At 40.6% G+C, this 23068-nt stretch overlaps 1 protein-coding gene across 3 annotated transcripts in view; it reads right to left on the reverse strand.

The window, feature by feature from the left end:
• The window catches only part of NELL1 (neural EGFL like 1), an 805269-nt gene that overhangs the window by 571846 nt on the left and 210355 nt on the right, over positions 1 to 23068 (reverse strand). For all 3 annotated transcript variants that reach the window (XM_021685858.1, XM_021685859.1, XM_021685857.1), the window contains one exon: positions 19543 to 19671. In XM_021685858.1, the coding sequence (XP_021541533.1) occupies positions 19543 to 19671 (129 nt within the window). The remainder of the gene's footprint in view (positions 1 to 19542; positions 19672 to 23068) is intronic.

The following is a 23068-nucleotide window of genomic DNA, read 5'->3' on the forward strand; positions in this document are numbered from 1 at the left end:
AAATGGGAAAAAAAAAAGAATTCGATAAGTTTCAAAATATAGATGCCTTTCCTTCTGTCTGGCCTCCTTTTGCCTCCCTATATGCTCCATAAAATCCTACCTAGCCACATATAACTATCCAGGTTTTGCTCCAACAACAAATGACCCCAGTACCTCAGTAGCTTAAATAACTAAATTTAATTCCTGCCACTTGTCCACAGCAAGTCAGCAGAGGTCCCAGATCACTGTAATCCTCAGGAACCTAGGTTCGCAAAACAGCCCTTATCTGGGATTGCTGGTTGCTACTACCAAAAGGAAAGAAACTGTAAAGGTTCTTACCCAAGATTAAATATTGTGGCTTGGAAGCAACACACATCACTTCCGCTTATAACTCCTTGGCTAGAACTACCAGTCCCCTGACAAACATTTAGTACCTACAAAGGGGATAGAACCAGAAATATCTGGCAAACCTCTCCATTGCTGCAGCTCGGACTCCCAAGATCTGAGAATTCCAGAGTCATCCAATAGTCAGGCTATCTGGTAGGGCATCAGAAATGCAAAAGGGGAAGGAGAGAGAAATAAATTTGAAGATAAATTGACACATAATATTCTCAAGGTTCTTAAGCTATTATCCTGAGAAAAGTTAAGAATTTCATAGGGCCTCTTTATGCTTATTTTATCATTTTATTTTCAAAAATACTAAATTACCTGGGGGAGACATACATCACAAACTTCTCGGTGGCTAAGGTCTCTAAAGATTTCACTCTGACTCTGGATCAGCAAAGGGTCCTAGGAAACAACAATCTTTGCAGAACTTCCCAGGAGATTTTGCTGCTCAGGCATTCAGGAACCAGGACAATAGGAGCGCCCAAGTGGCTCAGTCAGTTAAGCATCCCACTCTTGATTTTGGCTCAGGTCATGATCTCAGGGTTGTGAGACTGAGCCCCGCATTGGGCTCATGTGTTGGACATGAACCTTGCTTAAGATTCTCTCTGCCGGGCGCCTGGGTGGCTCAGTTGGTTAAGTAAATGCCTTCAGCTCAGGTCATGATCCTGGAGTCCCGGGATCGAGTCCCACATCAGACTCCCTGCTCAGTGGGGAGTCTGCTTCTCCCTCTGATCCTACCCCCTCTCGTGCACTCTCACTCTCTCTCAAATAAATAAATAAAATCTTAAAAAAAAAAAAAAGATTCTCTCTGCCTCTCTCTCCCATCCTCTCCCCCCCTCAGGAAACACACACACACACACACAGGATAAAAGAAGAGGTATGCAATGGGCTGACCTAAAGATCACCTCCCAGCCCTAACCCTGCTAGGATTTAGATCCTCATCTTTAAATGAGAATTGTAGGATCTATTCCATAGCATAATAAGACCATGAAATAAGATGACATATGTAAAATCACTCAAATGCAATGTCTGCCATATAAAAGGGAATAGGAATCTCCTTTCATCTGAGGCTTATAGGACCTGGCAGAGTACACAAAAACAAGTGCTTCAGAAATGCAGGGAAAGAAAGGGAGGGAAATCAACTCTCCAAAACATTTTAAAACTCAGTGATTCAAATATTTCCATTTGAAATCATTGGGTATTCAGAAAAACACTTTCTAACCAAGGTGCCATGAAGAGTAAGTACTAGGTGCTGGAGATGCAACCATGAAAAAAACAACCTCTGACTTTAAGAAGTTCCCATTCTTCCTGTGTGCTACTTCAGGAAGAAAATCCCAAATGATAAATAGGGCAGATATCCTCCAAAGCTGTGTCCTCAAGTACACACACCTAGGATTATGAATAAGAGACTGAGAATTAATGCCCACGTTAGCCTGGTGGCCTTGTGAGTGTCTACAATCAAGCATCCTCAACTAAGCAGAAATTCTACAATGAACATGTCCATGTGTACTCTAAAGCCAGAAAATGGGTTCAGGAATTCAAGCTGGATTCTTCAATAAAGGGGCACACAAGGGGTTGTAAGACATTCTCCTCACATAATCAAAAAGCCCAATTAACCAGAAGAAACCCTTCTCTGAGGACATCATTAATCAGATTCACTGTGTTTACATTACTTACAACTTTAAGGTGCCTGGTTTAAAGCAGATATAATTTCAAAGCAACAAGTATTTCATTCCTTCGGGAAACATTATAAAATATGCTATTTACAAAGAAGGTAACACAAGCAGGCCCAGCGGTGGGATTTTTTTTCTAACACAAAACACACAAACACACACACACACAGAGTGTCTACGCCTCACGAAAAGTTGGTACTTTTAGTAGTTTCTTACACTTTTAGTAACAATGTTTCCTTTTACGGTAACATGGTTTGTTTTTCTAAAAGAAAGCCACAGATTTATTATGTTCGGCCCAATACTAAATGAGCTGAAGGGAGATTTATAAAGCAAATAAACAAAGATTTACAGTTCCTTTTGCAGAGCAGCTAAAATTATGGAAAAACTCATTGACCTTTCAAGAGAAGAACTTGTTGCGTCAACCAGAAATGAAGTGCACCTAAGAGGTTTCCAATTAATCCTTTAATTAAAATCCTTTGTCTTTTCCCAGTAAAAACACTGGTGGGGGAAGGGAGGGGCACTAAATCCCATTCATTCTTTTTGAACTGGAACTATCTGTGGCTATTATGAACAATGTGTCTGATCACACACTAATGCTGCTAATAATTAGAAAATCAGGGGACTGGCAGGATTAAAAAGTGAAAGGGAATGGAGCAGACAGCAAAGTGGGAGTAGCTGATTGTGCAGGGTAATCTAGGGAGGAAGATGAGGCAGAGGGCTCCTGGGTCTTGGGGGAGGAAGAAGGGGAGTAGAGTGGGAAGGCATACAGGTCTAGGTGGAGTATTCAGGAAGTCCTCCACAGAGAGAAACTCGAAAGGGATCTAGGAAACAGGCCTGAATCTACAATAGGGGACTTATTCCTCAGCTGCCGTAGCCTAGGATCGTGAGACAAGTGTTCCCAAATGGTTCCCTATCTACGATGTCCAAATTATGCTCCCAGGACCCACTACAAGGAAAGAAAGTAGAAACAGACAACATGAAAACAAAACTCACTACATTTATTAATTTGCTTGGAAACCTGCTCTCCATTTTTGTTCTTTTTTTTTATGGACACAAATATATCTGAGATTAGGGCTGTGGGCATACCATCCATTAACAGTGTAACCTTGGGCTAATCAATTACCTTCTTTATGGGGATATGAGAATAATAGTTCTTAGTTTGTACAGTTGGGAGAATGAAAGGAAACACCCCCTACAAAATGCTTAGCACACTGATTGTCACTGAATAGGGGTACTCTCATCATCTGTCCACCCTAAGGCTGAATTAGATCTAGAGAAATGATGTGGTTTGGTACAGAAACAGCCAGAGGAGGTATAAGAAGATACAGGTTTAAGTCCAACATCTGAGCCTCCATTCCCTTCTGCAGAGCAGAGAACTAGGATTATGCAATCACAGAGACCTCACTGCAATACTTAACTAGCCAGGTAACCTCAGGCAAGCTCCTTGACTTCTCCTAGCCTTGGTGCCTCATCTGTAAAATGAAAATATTTGAATTTTTATTAGGGCATAATATGAAAAAGATGAAATAGGATGTCAAGTACTTAACATAGAAACATATAAAATGTATTCAATAGCAGCAGGTACTCCTTCCCAGGGTCCATTCACCCATTTACGCACTCCACAAGGATTTATCCAGCAGCTGCTATGTGCTGAGTGAGGCTCGCTGTTAGGAGCTCCACAATGAAGGAATCAAACAGAAATGCCTGACCTTTTGGAGCCTGGGCTCCATGCTAATAAAAGCATCTTGTGTACTTCAAGCTTTCAGTAAACAATGTGAGTATGGTTTACGAGAGGACAACATGAAAAGAGCCAAGAGTTCACAGGAGATTGAGGAAATAATATATTTGAAAGCCCTTTATAAACTACAACGTACATAGAGGCTTAAGGGTCACATCTTCAGAGTCATCACACCCAAACTTTAACAAAGGAGGAAAAACATGATACACTACCCTCTTCTTAATTATTCACAAAAATTCAATTTATAATGCAGAGGTCAGGCAAATTATGAAAGGGATAAACCGATTTTGTAGAGTTTGCATTAAATTGAGTTCCCTAAATTTTTACAACTCATTATAGTCCTGTTAGAAAATCCTTACATTTGTAAGGTAACTATCCAGAGATTTCTAGGAATTTCACCTATAAATATCATTAGAGCCGATAATACTGTAGTAAACACGTGAAGGACCATCTTCCACAAGGTGTTCCACAAGACACTGGTTTTGTGGCGTAGGTTTCATGTGTTATCTGAACGTGGAATCATCTTAACTAAGTGAACAGATACTTAAACACTGCTACATAAGGACTTTTCAAGACCATCATATGCAATTTTGCTATCTGGTATACAATATGTTCTAAACATATATTTGAGTAAGAAATACTTTTTCTCTTCCTACTTAGGACAGGTGTGATGAACTTAAGAATGCCACATTAAATACAACTGAAGCATTTAAGTCATCCCTCCAGATTTTCAACAAGAGGGGTTCAATACTCCATCACCAAGGATTAACTGGTGAGGATGTATATATATCAAATGGCCTGCTTTTGACTCAGTAGATAATTTGGTCAGGCTACTATGTTTCATGGACGTTGTCTATACTAAAATGTATTATAAATTATGTTTGCAAATGAAAAACCCAACTTGAACACTATACGTATATCGGATACATAGATAATAGAGATACACACACATGCTAAGGAAAATCTACTTTTTTTTTTTAACTTTTATTTTATTTTGTTATGTTTGCATCTATACCAGAACTAATCACACACTAAGTGACAGATTTCAGTTCTGTCTTCATGCGAGGTCAAGCTATTACTGGAATGGGCACGAAGGATAGTAATACACTTAGATGTGTCCAAGAACCCTAAAAGTCCTATTTTTTTTTATCACCTATGGGAATAGCATCAGTGAGAAATGATTCACTATAAATGAACTGCAATTTGTCCAAGTGGATTTGGGGAAAAATCCACTTTTTGAAAATAGATTGAGATACCAAGTACGTAGTAAGTCCTAAAACCACTTACGTTTTAAAAAATTTAAGAATTTCAAACTTCACATTAAGCAGATTCCCTTTAACAACCTACCCTCCAGAGCAACAGGAGATATTAAAGCCTCAATGTGAGAGAAAGTGCCCAGTATCCTTGGAATTCCCAGAAGAGTAGCCCCGAGCAAGGGAGAGCTAACTAAAGATTCCCAGGGATCCTGAGAATTGCTATTTATCAAAATTTATCTGCAATTGAGAAAGAATACTCTGTTTACCCTGCCCACTGTAAAATACTGAGCTGGTGGGTCAGAAAAACAAACATTCAGAGAAAATATTATTTGTAAGAAATTTGCCACAGACTAAAACTGGAAGAAATGGACACCTAGTCAGATGTATCTTGGCAAATAAAAATGTATAACAGGAATCCACTACAGTTATTTTTCCCTGCATCACCGCATAGGATTTTGAATTCCTTTGTGTGTCAGGAGGACTTGAGGTTAAATCCAGGCTGTCATTTACTAGCTGTGTCAACATCAGATTTTTTTATTGACCAAGAAAAGACGGGATTAAAGAAGTATAAAGACCTGCTCAGCACACTACCCGGCCCTGTACAAGGTGCTAGAGATAGAACAGTGAACATAAGGAGCCACAATCCAAGCCCTCTTAAGTGTACATTCTGGTGCTTATAAAGGGAATGCTCCTATCCATTCTTTTCTCCCAACCCTAAACAAATACACTTATTACTTTATCCAACACAAAACGTGAGTTTCACAGTGATACAAGCATCGACAGATAAACTATCATCTATCTGATACATCTAAATTCTTCAACTGGGCTCAGAAAAGTTCCCACTAGAGCTTTGAGAAGCCAGGTGTCAGTATCAAAAGATAAAATTCAACCACAAGAAAATAAAAATCCAGAAATGAATGGGAAGAAGTCCATGAATCTCTACAGCCACTCCTTAGAAACAAGTAGCTAAGACTGGGCTTTAGATACCAAAAGGAGGAGGGGAAGGTTCTTATAAAGATGTGCAAGCCACAACTGGAAGACATTTCAAGGTGGTTTTCTACACTTGGAAAAGAAACAAGATCTCTCTATGCAATGCTAAATGTCTTAGTGGAAAGAAGCTGTAGAGCACTCAAGTTCATTCATGGAATCCTACCTCGGTTTACTCACTGATTGATTCAGAAAGTATCTCTTTCTGAAGAGATACTTTCTAGGTTAAGAGCTACCCAAGTAGCTCTTAACCTAGAAAATACGTTTAAAAAAGTAAAATCCTGTGTGATGAATACTTTAACAAAGGTTTGAACAAAGTGGTATCAGAACCCAGAGGAGGAAGCCCAGCCATTAGAGTTTGATGTGGTATAAATACAATAGCCAGAGAACGGATTCTAAATTCACTTTTCATGTAATATCCAATCTGCCCCTCACATGCAATCAACCAACCGATCCTCCTGATTTCACCTCCCGCCTTCTTCCCACCTCCACTTCCACCACTCCTCTGGCCTAAATTACTGCCACACACTGACCACTGGAATTTCTGCTTTACATTCTGGTGTCCGCTGCAGCCAAAATGATTTTCCAGAGATACCGATCAGATCTTATTGCATCTTTCCTAAACCCTTCAACAACTTTCCCATAGCTGTTAGAGTAGAATCTAAACTTTGTCAAGTCTACAAGGCCCCCCAACTCTGCACTCCCTTCTCTCGATCTCCCACCTGGATTCCAGACAAATTAAACTTTCCCTTGCTCTCTGGCACCTCCAGGCCTTGAGAGAGACTGTTCTGTTCTCAACTGTTGCAATGATCTCCTACTCATTCCTCCCAGAGTTCTGCAAACGCCATCACATCCCATGGTCTCCCCATCGAGTCTCCATAGCACCCCACACTTCCCCATCACATACCCATCATCCTTCATAGTCACTGTTGGCCCAATCTTTCAAGATCCCTCTGATGCATCTTTCACCCTAATTCTAGGAATTAGCCCTCTCCTTACTCCCTACTCACTGACATACATCCTGAGCCATATATCATAAGACTTATGTCTGAGCATTTATTAAAATCCTATTTTGTACTAGATCCTGTCTTAGCCTTTTTTACTCCCTTGAGTTCTTCTATCAATTCTTAAAAGACACTATTAAGCATTAGACACTGATTTTACAAAGGGGAAAGGGAGAGTGATAGATGTTCACAAAATGGTAGAGCCAGAATTTCTAACCCAGGTGCACCAAACCTAAGCCAGGTCTTTCCACTATCTCTCTGCTATTTTCCCCTCATTATTTGGAGTGTACAATTCTTGTTTGCCCAGACAAATGTCATCAAGAAACAGAAGCCACAACAGGCACTAGGCCAGTCACAATAGCAAGGACACAATGAAAGCTTCCTGAGTTGAATTTTTCTCAATCCTATCCAGACATTAAGCATCTTGGAGATAACTCAAGGGGTATTTTTTTAATAACCAAAAAAGTTTAAATCTACTCAATTTCTATTTCCATTTAAAACTCTACCTAGGACTTGTCCCTGAAAAATGAGCAGGGACTTTTTCTCTTCTTTTTGCTACATAAAAATGCTAAGTACTCTACATAAAATGTATGAATAAGGTCTTTCAAGAAGACACTTAAAACCCTAAAATACTGCACAGAGAGCCAAAAGATGTCTGGGTGATTTCTTAAAGTAGAAGTACGTCATTGGAAAATAACAGAGGGCCACTCTCACAGGCTTGATATCTGGGTACCACCCAGCCCCTCTGACCAATTCTCCGAAGAGCAGAGTAAAAAAGATTCATCCAGGAAATGCCAGGCATCAGAGCCTTCAGAAGTAAGCCATGGTCAAGAATCCGATATAACACGTCTGCAGCGATTTGGGGAAAGGCACCAAGCAAACCCGAACAAACACATCTTGATTATTTCAGTGATGATTTATCTCCTCAGTATCCAATGCAGCCAAGCTTGAGAACTCGTGAAGATACCAATTATTTCAGCAATGCTGCCTAATCTGGCTCGCTGACTCCAGCATCTCCACAATGTTGTCTCTCTATGTGGCTATGAGCATGACTTTCCTAACATGCCGATCCCCTGCAATGTCATCCAACCCGAGACTCTCCACTGGCTATGCTATAGCCTTTACTAGTGATTTCTAGTTTTCATCATGCATCCACATAGGTAACGATTTGGGGGCACATACCTTTTATATGAAAATATTTCTTTAATAAGTACAATATATACTAATACATCATACATTATAAAACTTACACCAAAATGAAAATTAGAATAAGATGAAAGTAAAGTTCCAATGTCTTTCCCATGTCCCAATGGATCCAGTTTTCCACCTGTTGTGATGGCTGCATCCCATATGGACGCACACCGGCCTACAGGATAAAACTGAACCTCCTTAGCATGTCTACCATGCTCTTTACCATCTGACCATCAGCCAAATCTCTGTTCTCATCTCCTACCAAATTCCTTACATTCCCGCCATGCTAAGCTTTTCACTTTGTACTTTTATATATGTTAATCCCTCTGCTGGGGATCCCTTCCCTCACACTTCCCTCTAAAAACTGGACTCCACCCAAACGCCCCCTCCTCTGGGCAGCCTGTGCAGATTCCCATTGGTAGAATGCATTGCTCTCACTACTATACAATTCAAATCCCAGAATGGAAAAAATCCTGTTGTATTTTGACTATCTGATTACAAGGCTCCCTTCTCCTTTAAACTATGAGCTCCTTGAGGAAAGGAACTTTGATGTAATCATCTTTGAATTCCCAGAACCCAACACAGGACTCAGCCACAGTAATTTGTTGTGCTTAATTTATGTTTGTGAAAGAATGAGACAAGATTCTAGGTCTGAGTCTTCTCTATGCCCTTAGTAGGGCCACTCTATACAATGTCCAAGACTTCATACTGCATTAATTCTAGCAGATGCCATTCACCTACAACACTGCAGATAGCCTCACTTCTATAAATTCCACAATGACTAGCAGAGGGTTCAACATAAAACAAGAGCTCAGTATACACACTGGTAAATGTATAGTCAAAATTCTCCAGAGAAAATGAACCAATATGATGTATATAGATATATAAAGAAGAAATTTATCATAGGTATTGGTTCATACCATTATGGAGGCCAAAAATCTACTATCCGAAAAATGGACAACCAGGAAAGTAGATAGTATAACTCAGTCCAAGTCCAAAGGCCTAAAGACCAGGAAGCTGCTGGTGAAAGTCCCAGAATCTGAAAGCCTGAGAACCAGGAGCTCCAATGTCCCAATGCAGAAAAAGATGGAAGTCCTACCTCAAGAAGACCAAGAAGGAATTTAGCCTTCCTTTGCTTTTTTGTTCCATTAAGATCCTCAATGGGTTGAAGGATTCCCGCCCACATTGGTGAAGGCGGATCTCTCCTCAGTCTACTGAATCAAATGTTCATCTCTTCAGAAACACCCTCACCAACACATACAGGAACAATGTTTTACCGGCAATCTGGGTATCCCTTAGCCTAGTCAAGAGGACATATAGAATTAACCATCACAGTTTGATACATATCCAGTATATGTGTACATGTGTGTGCATCTCAACCCTGAATAGCTAAATACCAATTTCTAGTCCAATTACTGCCAATGATGAAAATATTTGTTACTGTGATAATTATATAATATATAAATATAAAATTACAATTACCATAAATAATGTTATAGTAGTGAGTTATATTGCTTTAGCCTTCACAAAACGCTTTCACATTCAATGTCTCATTTAATCTTCACAACCAAATGGTACTATGTGTAAAGCCTTGTTTCAAGTCCTATTTGGACCATGAGAAAAAAAATCAAGACAGAGAGGAATTGGGTGACTTTCCAAGGTCACCCAACTGGTAAGTGGTAGAGCCAGGATCAATCAAGATCTCCTTATCCTTAGTTCAATATTCTTTCACTACATCACTGCCCTGAGAGTAGTCAAGGAAAAAAAAACAAAAAAACAAAAAAACAGAGGCAGGAAAAATGCTAGAAAGGAGAAATATTTAGGGATAGCTGACAACCAAGGCAAACTCCCAGACAGGACAATCTGTTCGGTCCCCATGCCTCAGTGCGCTCTCTTCCACATTCACACTGCTTTAATTTTTCACTTTCTTTTGCTATGCTGCTTGAAATTTAACAGTTTGGGGATTTTCTTAATTAACAAGCATCCTCTTTAAAGAACACATTTACCTCTGGGAACATTATGTGGATATCAATCTCTTACAAATGTGTATAAGCTTGTTCCATGAACTGCTTTCCTTCCAGCATAAAACTCAAAATTCTAGCACATGAGAAGCTGTGAATGTTCTATGGAAGGAAGAGGAGATGGGTCACTTTGGCATATAGGGTATGCTGGGGACACAACAAATCCAGATGAGGTGATACAATGGAAGCCACAGAGAAGCCTGGAGAAAATACAAACAAGAATGTATAAGAGACAGTTTACTTAAATCCTACCAAGTTTCCAAGTGAGCAAGTTGAAGCCAGAAGTCCATTTGGATGGGACACAGGCAATAAACAAAAAGTAAAAAGCATAAAATTAGTGGGGGCAGGGGGAGGAATTTTTTCATTTGGTATCTGTGGCAAGAGTAGAAAACTATTCACCAAAAACAGATTCTTTGTCCTCCTGGGCACAGAGCTAGGCAACATTTACAAGCCTTTCTTGCAGTTAGATACAGCTAGTGCTAAATTCTGGCCAGTGGAATGTGCCCCCCTGGCCCTATAAAAACCTCCCATTTATCGCCTTCTACTCCCTTTTCTCCTTCCATGTCAACTTTGGAAACCACATATTACACATGGTGCAGCCAAAGAGGACAAGAGCCTGGGTTCCTGAATTGCAAGTTAGAGGAAAGCCACCTGCTAACCAGGAACATCCACTTGAATGTCCATATGAATGGAAATGAAAGCTTCTATTGGGTCAAGCCACTAAATTTTTTTCTGTAAATTTTAAAATTTTATTGAGATATAATTGACATATAACACTGTATTAGTTTCAGTTATACAGCATGATCTGATATTTGTGTACACTGCACAGTGATCACAAGAGGTATAAACATCCATCACTATAGCTACAATTTTTTTTTCTTGTGTGTGTGATGAGGACTTCTAAGACCAGTTCTTTTAGCAACTTTCAAATATGCGATACGGTATAATTAACTATAGGTACCATGTTTTACATTACATCCCCACGACTTCTTTTATAACTGGAAGTTTCTATCTTTTGACCCCCTTCACCCCTTTGCCCCCCAACTCTGGCAACACCAATCTGTGCTTATGAGCTTGGTTTTGTTTTTTAGATTCCACCTATAAACGAGATGATACATCATCTCTGACTTATTTCACTTGGTGTAATGCCCTCAAGGTCCCTCCATGTTGTCACAAATGGCAAGACTTCTTTTTCATGGCTGAACACATATATATATATATAATAGAATCATACATAATACACACACATTTTCCTTACCCATTCATCCCATCAGTGGACACTTCTGTTTACATACCTGGGCTATTATAAACAATGCTGCAATGAACAGCGGGGTGCGTTTATCTTTCCAAATTAGTGTTTCCATTTCCTTCCAATACCCAGAAATGAAATTCCTGGATCATACGATAGTTCTCTTTTTAATTTTTTGAAGAACCTCCATACTGTTTTCCATAGTGGCTATACCAATTTATATTCTCACCAATAGCGCACAAGAGTACCCTTTTTGCCACGTCCTCACCAACACTTGCCACCAGCTGTCTTTTTGAGACCAGCCCTTCTATGGGGCATGAGGGGATAACTCATCATGGTTTTGATTTGCATTTCCATGATGATTAGTGATGTTAAACATCCCTGTTGGCACATGGAGGTCTTCTTTGAAAAAACATCTATTCAGATCCTCTGCTCATTTTTTAATTGGATTGTTTGGTTTTTTGCTATCAAGGAATCAAAATTATTTTAAAAACTGATTCTCTTGTCACAGAGTCTTCCTTACATGGACTCAAGCAGGCAGCATTTCAAGGTTACAGAAACTGGGTGTTAGCAAAAGGAACAGACTTTGCACTTTCAAAAGCAGCCCTGAAGCAACACTAAGACAACAAATCGGATTCAAGAAAGGAAGCAGTGTCAGATGTGGAAAGGCAAGAATCAGCTGGAGATTTCCATTCATTCATAAGTTAAAAAAATATTTTTCTGTGTCTTCAGCATACTATGCACTTTTCCAGGCTCCAGAGATACAGTGAATAAAATAAAATTGCTGCCATCACACAGCTTATATTCTAAGGAAAAAAGATCACCAAACTTTAAGAGGGAAAACAGCACAATTTTATAGTCAGTGCTATGAAGAAAATGTTACAGAGAGTAGCTAAGGGTAGTAGCAGAGCTCATTTAGTGAGAGTGGTTAGGAAAGACCGTTCTAAAGTGGTGACATTTGAGCTACAACTTGACGACTAGAAAGCAGATTTGCAAAGATGTGGGTGAAGGGTAGCCCAGGCTAAGAACTATTTTATTGCACAAGCCTATCTGAGGAGCACAAAGAACTATGGTTTGATGGGAGAGTGGGCAGAGGAAAGAGTGGTAGGAGTTGAAGACAGGGTAGTAGGCAGGTTCCAGCTCACACAGAGCCTTACGTAGGACCTAACTGGGATATTATTCTAAGAGGAGTGGGAGTGATTAGACCATTTTATTTTATTTTATTTGAGACAGAGAGAGCACAAGCAGGGGAAGCAGCAGGTAGAGGGAGAGCGAGAAGCAGGCTTCCTGCTGAGCACGGAGCCTGATGGGGGACTTAATCCCAGGACCCTGAGATCACGACCTGAGCTGAAGGCAGACGCTTAACCGACCGAGCCACCCAGGTGCTCCCATTAGACCATTTTAAACAAAAGGGTGGCATAATAAGACTTACATTTTAAAAAGCCCAATCTGATCAATGTTTCGAGAATGGATTCCAGCAGGCAAGACACCACTGCAATCACTAGCCAAGAGATAAAGGAGGCTTGGTCTGGAGTCCTAGCAAGACCTGAGTCAACTTGGAATTCATTTTGGAGGGATCACCAACAAGACTTCCTAATGTAGCAGATATTGGGGGTGAGGGGAAGCATGGGATTGAGGATTCTACAATTTGTGAATGGAAGTATCATTAACTGAGATTGGGAGACAAGTGAATAGTCCTCTCTTCTCAGGACCCTAAACTCAGGAGGGCTCTGATGTACAACAGTTCAGCTACATGATGAGTTAACTAGGCTACTGTAATGCTAGCCTGGAAACCTAATCAACACTTGCAACACTTTTATCACAAAGCAGTAACTAAAAATTCCCAACAGTACCTTACAAATGATCTTTTGAAACATGGTTTAAAGACACACAACAATGCTCCTTTAACCTGCAGTCCTGACCATTTTGCCCCATTTGGTTCATCGGGGGCTCCTTCCTGAGCCCAGAGCTTAACAATTAATCCAGTGGTTTCACCCAGATGCAATTACCGGGATTTGGATTTGGGCTTTTTCTTTTCTAATAATTCCAAGAAGATAGTTCAGGGGAATGGGAGGGTTGTTAAGAAGAGGCAAGCGTTCAAGTGGGTGGAGAGCAGAAACAGACACTTTTGCAACATAGCCTTGGGAATGAAGCAGCAGAGGCAAACTCAGGAGCTGGAAGAAGGTTCACCTCTATCTGCTGCCGGGAAGGAGGGGACATGTGGATTAGTATGAGCAAAGCAAAGGCTGGGGAGCACACTCTTGGAAAGATGGGACATGGGGCATGAGGTTGACACATAACTGGGGACCAGAAGATCTCTCCATTAGTCATACAGGTAACATGGGAGGGAAGAAGGAAAAAAAAAAAAAAGAAAGAAAAGGATACCCCAGGGTATTCTTATTTCATGCATTCTGACTCCCTGGAAATAAATGGGAGCTGGAGCTTAGAGTTAAGATTCTATTAGCATGAAGAATCAAGAGAGGCTTTTGATCCCTGTGCTTTCCAATGCAGGACTTCAGGAGATTTAAGTATAAATTGGGCTACATGTATCATGAGGCTCATGCATTTTATTTAAAAAAAAAAAATCAAAACAACAAGAGTTACCTGACTGATTAATCCTTGGATAGTTAGAAGTATAATTAAGCAAATAGCTCTTTTCCCATGCATTCTCTTAGTCAGGAGCTTACAGGATCTTGTTTCTATGGAATTGCCTACATACTAGCCTCTGCATCCAATAAATAGCTACCCCTCTTAGCTATTCTGAAACCACTTTCTGGTTGAATTCTGACTTTTCTGCCACTTTCCCACCCTCTTAACACTCAAACGGTCAAGCCCTTTGTCACATCCAGTTATTCAAAAGAAGTTATCAATCTCTTTGCTAACAGCTGCTATGTTTCAGACATTTCAGGGGTTTTGTTACATGAAATTAAATTCATACCGATACAGGTTATTTTGTTCCATAACATTTCCTTGAATACAGCTCCACTCATGTTTTTACAAATAAAGAAAAACTTTATCATTATAAATTACACTTGGTGCCTCCACTGCCAACAATATGGTCTTGGCAGAACTGATAAAACCTGATCCTCCCACCTAAGGACTCTCCCCAAAAGATTTCATGATGGAAGCCCACTTTTGCGACATACTGGTCTCGGGGGGACACATTCTTCAACTTCCAAGAAAGATCATCATAAGGGTTAATGATAGAAGTTAATGATGACAATAATGGTAACTATTGTGATCCATTAAATGTTTAGCGAATACCAGACAATTTGCTAAGCCTTTGACATGCTTTGTTTCATTATCATCATAATTGGGAAATCCAATTTCCCATGTTGGAATTGGCCATAACGAAGTATCAATTTACAACTTGTGGTCTGCAAAAAGTCTACCGCATGGCAGCAGGGCCAGAGCAGACTATTAATGATCCACTCAAATGGTACTTTTTCTAATAATCTTCAATGCTTGGTCTATTAAAAAAAAAAAAATGCTTTCAGTCAGGAACAATGAGCTAGAGGTATCCTTCCGAATCCACAAAATTTGTATCAACTGATTCAGGAAGGGATATGGTAGGCTTTGGCTAAGTTACACAAAGGTAATCGCACCCTCAGATAATTGCACCCTCCAGCATTTCCGTGATTTAGACAATTAGTTCTCATGCATGCCACACATCCATCACCTGTCAGTTGTCCCACTGCTGCACGCCATCTTCATTCCGGAACCCCAGCTAAAGGAGAAGCCCTGCTCTGGAATATTGCCAATTTTGCGTTGCAGAGAAAAGAGAATGAGGTGGACCCCTAGAACAGGTCTTAAGAGCTTCTACCCTGAAATACAGGTAACGTCCACCCACATTTCATTGGATCAAGGAGGCAGCAAATATTTTGAACAAAAATACAACACTGGAACAGGACGGGGGATGGAGAGGGTAGGGAGTAGAAAGGAGTTGAGTATTATCTTGACTTCATTTCTCTGAGTATTAGTGTCTGGTACTTGTAAAATGAAGTTGATGTGGCCAATGCTGCCACTTCCCTCACAGATTTACTCTAAGTCTCCAAGAGTACAATATACAGAAGAAGAGTTTAAAAAATCCAGAACAGTCTGTAAGTAAAAATTATTATCACTTAATGCTAACTGTAGTACTTCCCATGCTTGGCAGATTGCATGATGTCTACGACACCATACTGTTCTTCTTCTAAATAACTTTTAACTACAGCAAGAAAGAATTTATGAGACTATTTATGCAGACTCTAAATTCAAGAAGATCATGAGTAGACCCCCAATTGCTATACTTTCCTCAGACACTGCCTCTAATTTAAGCCAACGTATCGGAAACTATTTAAGACCAACGCATTGAAAATGCCATTGCAGAGATAAAAAGCCTCAGCAGACCAGATTCATAAAACACCAAAATCCAACTAAAACTCCTTTCAAAATGGGGAATGTTGGTGCTGAGTTGGACGAAGCAAAATGAAACGATGTCCTGTGAATTATATCATAGCTGACAAAAGGTCTTATTATCTTCCAATGATTGACTAAGAGTTCCGATATCTTCTCTATGATGGTTTCTCTGGCAATCTCTGCAGAGCAGGAGTCTTTAATGCACCATATCTCTGCTGCTAACCTAGGAAGTTAAGAAAATTGAAAGCCTTTCGTGCTTCTTTTTCCACTGAGAGCCTGAATAGGCTTTTCAAGATAGCCTGGACAATGTGTGTAATATTTTGTTTTAATTTGCAAGGCAGTCTCATTCATTGTGGTTTGTACAATATAGGTCATTTTCACTCCATTTATACTCAGAGTAAAAAATAACTTGCCTGAAGCAGTTCATAAGTATCTACTTCTCTCTACACTATGGTAAGACAATGTACTCAGCCTGAGAGTCCCTGGTACCCAGGTGGGCACTTGGTGATCTCTAATCTTGTCAATCAGACCATCCCAGAGCATAATTCTGACATCAGAGCTGGGGCAATGACCATAAACTGCATTTAACCATCAAAGAATGGGGTAAACATAGCTTTGTGCCCACCTAAAACCACTCCCCCTTCCCACTGCCACAATCCTGAGTAGTACAGGTAAAGGACAAAGATCACTTGGTCTCAGGGAAGGCAAACCCCTACTCCAGCTCCAAGGATTGAACACAACCCAAACCAGTTACAGTCATCTCATTCCCCTTTCCCCAAAAATTGGTCTAGAGGTGAAGAGGATGTCACCCGGGGCTGTAAACTATGAGCGCAGAAACCTACTGCATGGGGACAGGGGCAGGAGGTTACAGGGAACCTTCCAGGAAGAGCTGCCTTTAAACACACAAACAACTTCACACAGAGAAGGTCTTCAACCCATTCCCCTTCCTTCCTTGCTCGCTTGTGACGCTGGTGTCAGGACACCATGCCTAGGGCTATGGCAGTCATCAGCCACCATAGGAAAATAAGCCCCAAGTCCAATGTGCTAAAGATGGCAGAATAAGAGGAGAGAGGGGCATTTTTCTCTAAAAGAGGATATTCACTCCCTGTGACTCCCACTAGATGGCCAGTACTTAACCCCTGCTTTACTCCTGAGTTCCATTCTTATACCACACATGGGCTCTAACATTTGGTCATTTCTTCTTGCTGCTCTCCTCCTCTCCATGCACAAGCCTGCTGGAACTTGCAGAAAGTCTCACAATAAGAGAGAAATGACTGAAGCTTGAGCACATCACCATTACCCAAGATGGCATCACAATGCACACTGGCCCAAGACCAGGGACATACACTAGGCTAAAAAGAAGTATGTCCCAGAAAACAGTGATTTGGACCTAAAATCACTCAACATTATCAATAGGGCCTCACACACAAAGGGAAGACTTAACTATCACAAATGGCTTCTCATGGAATTGATTCTGTTTAAACAACAACAACAAAAAAAAATGGCATTGACGAGGAATGAAACAGAGTCCCAAACACCCTGCACACCAGCAATTTTCTCCCAGATTCGGCTAGGTCTCAACAGCTAAAGGGAGTCAAGAATGGGGGGTGTACTTGTTCTGCCAGGAGGTGAGCCAGGAATGAAATTGTTTTGAGGTTCCTTCTCTCATTTTTTAATTGTTCGTAATCTATCCCCAGAAGGAATAGTGAGTAAATATTTTAGACCATTACCTGGCTTGCAGGATCTTTCCATGGTAAATGAAGAGGAGAATGTTCATACTTTAAAGTTTTGAAATTATATTTTCTAACAAAAAAATAAGAAACAGCCTAAGATATAAAAAACAGATATTAATGTGAGGTACTGAAATTAATAGCATTCTGGGGCACCGGGGTGGCTCCGTCAGTTAAGCATCTGACTTTTTTTTTTTTAAGATTTTATTTATTTATTTGACAGAGAAAGACGCAGCAAGAGAGGGACACAAGCAGGGGGAGTGGGAGATGGAGAAGCAGGCTTCCCGCTGAGCAGGGAGCCTGATGCGGGGCTCAATCCCAGGAGCCTGGGATCATGACCTGAGCCAAAGGCAGATGCTTAATGACTGAGCCACCCAGGCACCCTGAATCTGACACCCCGCATATGACCTGATTTCAGCTCAGGTCATAATCTCAGGGTTGTGGGATCGTACCCCTCACTGGGCTCTGTGCTCAGGGGGGAGTCTGCTTGAGATTCTCTCTCCCTCCGCCCCTCCCCCTGTTCACACACACACACTAAGATAAATAAATCTTAAATTAATAGTGTTCTTCCTCAAAATTGACAAATGAGTAACAGAATATTGAAGGATAGATGAAAAATGGTTCATAAGCAAAAGGGCAACTTCATCCTCCCAACTGGCGTGTTTCTTTAATCAAGTTCAAATCTACAAAAGTAAGCAAAGGGGGGGGGGGGAGATGTAAAGGAGAAAGAGAAAAGACCTACTAGTTATACTGTATTGTTAATGAGAAACAAAGAAGTAGTGAAGAAAGTCTTTTTAGGAGAAATCAAAACCCCAGGCCACCCAAGTACGGAGCACCAGTGATGATTAGACACATTTTCTTAACAACTCAAGAGGTCTTTAGTCAAAGCCAAAAAAAAAAAAGGCAAGGATCAATGATACAAAACAGAACGGAAAAAAATTTACCATTATCATCATGAATTGTCTTTACCGTGAGAATACCTGAGCCACTGGAGAACCAAACCAATTGGAAGAGTGTGATCAAGGTTTTACAGCGTTCATCCCATTCCAGACATCTACTTGTCGGAGTAAGAGAGCATCAAGGATCAATACATTGTTTGTGAAGATGACAGGAATGACTGGGTCCAACCAGTACACAGAAATAGCTTCCCCATCACTTTGCCTATTAGAACTTCTCTAAACTGAGGAGAGCTCCAGTGAGCACCTGACAATGGATGGGCTCAGATACTAGGACACTACACAGGAGCAGGCAAGTGTAAGGCTCACCACCAGCCAGGAGGAGCACTGAGCTCGGAAAGAGGCATTCATGTGAGACACAGGAGCTGTTCTGCTCTCTAGAGTGGAAATGGGATCACTGATGCTTGAAGCCACTAACCCCTGTAATGGCACCCATCCAAGTGCCAAAGTTATGAGTCCATCTGTCACTGTGACTTTTAGTAGTCTGTGAATTAGCAACTCATGAATCAGTCATTAAGAAAGCCAATTGGAGAAAAAAAAAAAAAATTCTGACCTTGGCAGGTGAAGAAAAAGGCAGTTAGATATAAGCTAGGATTGAAGCATCATTCAAAAAGAGGATCTACCATGTAACATTTAGCTGAAATTAGGAAAGAATAATCTACTGAAGACAACAGAAAATCAGGTCTTTATGGTTTTGCTAGGGATCGTTAACTACAGTGAAAGCAGAACTTGGGATCTGATAAAGCCCTACTGTTTTTGTGGCTTTGCTGTGTTTCAGAACAACCTCCAAAGGTCTTGCTTTCACATGCTACTGAGAAGCCTGGGGACACAAGGAGAATAGCGCACCCTAGACAGTTGATGTAATTTCTTGTAGGCTCCCAGGAGACCAGAGCCAAGTGATGGCTTTCAACCTTCAACCATATCTACCAGGAATACACTTCTCACAAATGACTATATTAAATAGCTTACTTACCTTCACAGTAAGCAGAATCTCCCTGGACAGAAATGTAACCATTCTTGCACTCACAGGTAGCTTTTGTATTCCAATTTTTACACTCTGAGTTTTCACCACATTTAGGGCCTTCTGCACAGAAGTTATGACCTAGAAGAAGTGAATAAAATTTCACATAAGAAAAAAGGCTTGCAAATCATAAAGCATGAATTATCTTCAGTCTATCAGCACCATGCATGAACACATAACTTGGCAATGTGCAAGGGTGGGCTAGGAAGGGAATGGGAGAGGAGGAATGGGAAACTCTGGACTGTCGAGTGCTTGAGATGTTTTTCCTTAATGCTCAAAGCAGGTTCCATCCTGAAGGCTTTGATCCATGCTGACCCTGAATCCCCTTCCCACCACTTTCTGACATAACCAGTCTTTTTATAATTGCCTTACCACAAAAATCTATGATTCATAGAAAATGTGTAAAATGAATCTATGTGAATATATAAAATACGACCAGAATATTATCAGTACTCCTTAATGATACTTCCTCAAAGATTCCCCCCCACAGCCATCAAAAATAACTATCCTGAATTTTGTGTTAATCACTCCCTTGCATGTTTTCATAGTTTTGCCAGATATAGGTACTTATTTCTAAAGAGATCATTCAGTTTTTGCCTGTTTTGAACTTCCCATGAAAGAAATCCTATTTTACATATTCTCTATGGTGTTTTTTTTCTATTCATCCCTGATAATGCCTGCAGCTATAGTTCACTCATCAATGCTGTATAATATTCTGTAGCATGAATATTCTACCATCTGTCCGTTACGCTACAGATGGGCACTGAGGTGACCTGCAGGTTTTGAATCACAATGCTGCAAGAAACATCCTTGAATAGGTTTACCAGGGCATCCTTTTTAAACCACGTTTTTAACATTTATTTTCCCAACTTTCTGAATCTCAGACATTCCTCCCAGAATAACTACTTTTCTCCCTAAAATACCCCTTTGACACTCCTTTAGTTCTCCTCCACTTCTAGACAAGGAAGGAGAAGCTCAAACTCACTGACATCTAGCTAGTAAGTAGAGATGACAGGGTTCTAAATTAGGTCTGGTGAACTCCAAGGCCCAAGTACTTTTCACCATATCATACATCCTCTCAGATAGCAAAACTTAGGGGTTAAAAAGTGAAGGGGTTAGCTGTTCCTCAGGACATTAGAGAGTGAACCCATAGTGATAGGTGAGCACAGTATCAGATTCAGCCTCACTACTTGTGACCTGTTAACTTCCCCCAATCAAAATCAGAGCAAAAACTTAACTTGCTGGAAATCTGCAAACTCTGTCACCCCAAAACACTTCCAGGAGGGTTTTAAAGGCTTGTAATAACCATTACAAAGAAAAAGACTTGATTTTGCTACTGAAGAGACAATTTTTAGACATCACAACTCTCATTGCCAGAGAAAGTGCCTGGACTTCCCTCCCCATGACAGAATTGATCAGTAATTAAGTTGTCACGTTTTCTTTCATTGTGAAGCCTGACTCAAGGTCATACGGGCATCCATTATGACATGTATTCTTTGTTTCTTCTTTTTCTTTCCGGGAGACTGCAACTGTCCTTTTCCTTCCACATGCATTTGACAGGCAGGAAAAAAGCCACTCAAACAATGTTGATGTCCCAATGCATCTCTATCAAGCATATGCCATGTCAATTCACAATGCAGGGAGTTGGGTAAATTGTATTTCAAGGACAGTGAAGGGCCCGTGGGACAAACCAACCTTAATGTCAAATCTACTTTGGTTGAGGGGCACCTGGGTGGCTCAGTTGGTTAAGCGGCTGCCTTCAGCTCAGGTCATGATCCCAGGGTCCTGGGATCGAGCCCCGCGTCGGGCTCCCTGCTCAGCGGAGAGCCTGCTTCTCCCTCTCCCTGCCTCTCTGCCTACTTGTGCGCTCTCTCTTTCTGTCAAATAAATAAATAAAATCTTTAAAAAAAAAAAAAAAATCTACTTTGGTTGAGCCTGACCACTGTGCCAAAAGCATGTGTTTCATTAATTAATCCAGGCCTTCTTTCAAGCAGTATTTATTCACTGCCCACTTGCCTTTCTGCAGGAGTGAATAATCAATATTTATGGGGCATCTAACTTCTGTGGACTAAGGCACCATGCAAGCCTCTGGGAGGAAAATAAAGATGTGTGAGACACGTTCTCTGCCCACAAGGAAAATTACAAGCTAAGGGGAGACACGCCAAATACAGGGGTAGTGTAAATACAAGGCAATCTATGTTAAGTGAGAGGTGAAGAGTATAAATAATCAGTGTTTCAGGGAAAGGGAAAGCACTTCTAGGTGATGTAAAACTTGACTTCAGGTTCATCACAGGTAGAAACATGAGAAGGGGTGAGGCACAAATCCTACTGAAAGGAATGGGACTCCAACCCGTGAGGAAGAAGGGTGCATTGGAGAATGCCAAATAATCTGGCACAGATGTAATAATAACATTTACTGAATACATACTATATGCCAGACACTCAGCCAAGTGTTTTACATGCATTGTCCCATTTAATTCTATTAATTAATATCTGTATTTTAAAGATGCGGCAGTTGGGAGTTTGGAGAAGGTGGTTGTGGTAGGTACACAGAGCCAGAACCCAGGTCTGAGGCCAAGGTTACTCCTCACTAGGTTATTTCACTGCCCTCCCCAAAGCAACAAATTCCTAACTAAGCATTCTACATCCAAAGGATAAAGAAGATCTTCTTTTTTGCATGTGTAGATTCAAACAGACCACAATTTGGTTTCTTTTCATTCTCAAGATATCCATATCCATTTTCTGTGAGGTAATTCCAAGTATTTTTAACAAAAAATCCTAACTTCAATCACTCCAACTTCATTAAGTCAGGGTCTATATCTGATTCATTTCTTTCAACCAAAGCTTTCCAAACGAGGGTAACTGGATGGATGGCTTAGAGATGGACGGACTCACAGCCAGCCAGAAATAGCGGAGGGTCAATTAACGAGTGAATGAACAGATGAATGAATCTACAGTGGCTTTTAATGCCTCTACCCTCCTTAACCAACCGGAAGGCAAATGTGACTGGTGTGCTAGTCACCACTTTTAAGCATTTTTCTTGAAGTATAATTTACATACCATAAAACTCACCTCTTGGAAAGATACACTTTGATGATTTTTAATAAATTTACATAGTTGTGCAGCCATGATCACAATCCAGCTTTAGGATACTTTCATCACCCCAGCTGGACATGCTCAGTCCTTAAACCCCACCTCAGCACTGGAGTTGGCTGCCAAGTCATAAATCCTCGATTCTCCACATTTCAGAATCCTGAAGGATTTGTCTTTCTTATCTGATATGTCTCAGTAGCAAGACATTTAGGATACAGATCCCTCCCTTCCAGGATATTTGTCTTCAGTTGCCACCACAATCTCTTTAACAAGTCCTCTGGCTAGCCCCTGGGGTAACTTTTTCTTCAGCTGGTTATCAACATAATCTGACGCAAGAAACTACTGAAAGTCGCCCTCTTTCTTAAATCAATTTATTTTTTCAAAA

This window comes from Neomonachus schauinslandi, chromosome 11 (genome assembly GCF_002201575.2).
Source record: "Neomonachus schauinslandi chromosome 11, ASM220157v2, whole genome shotgun sequence".
Lineage (NCBI taxonomy): Eukaryota > Metazoa > Chordata > Mammalia > Carnivora > Phocidae > Neomonachus > Neomonachus schauinslandi.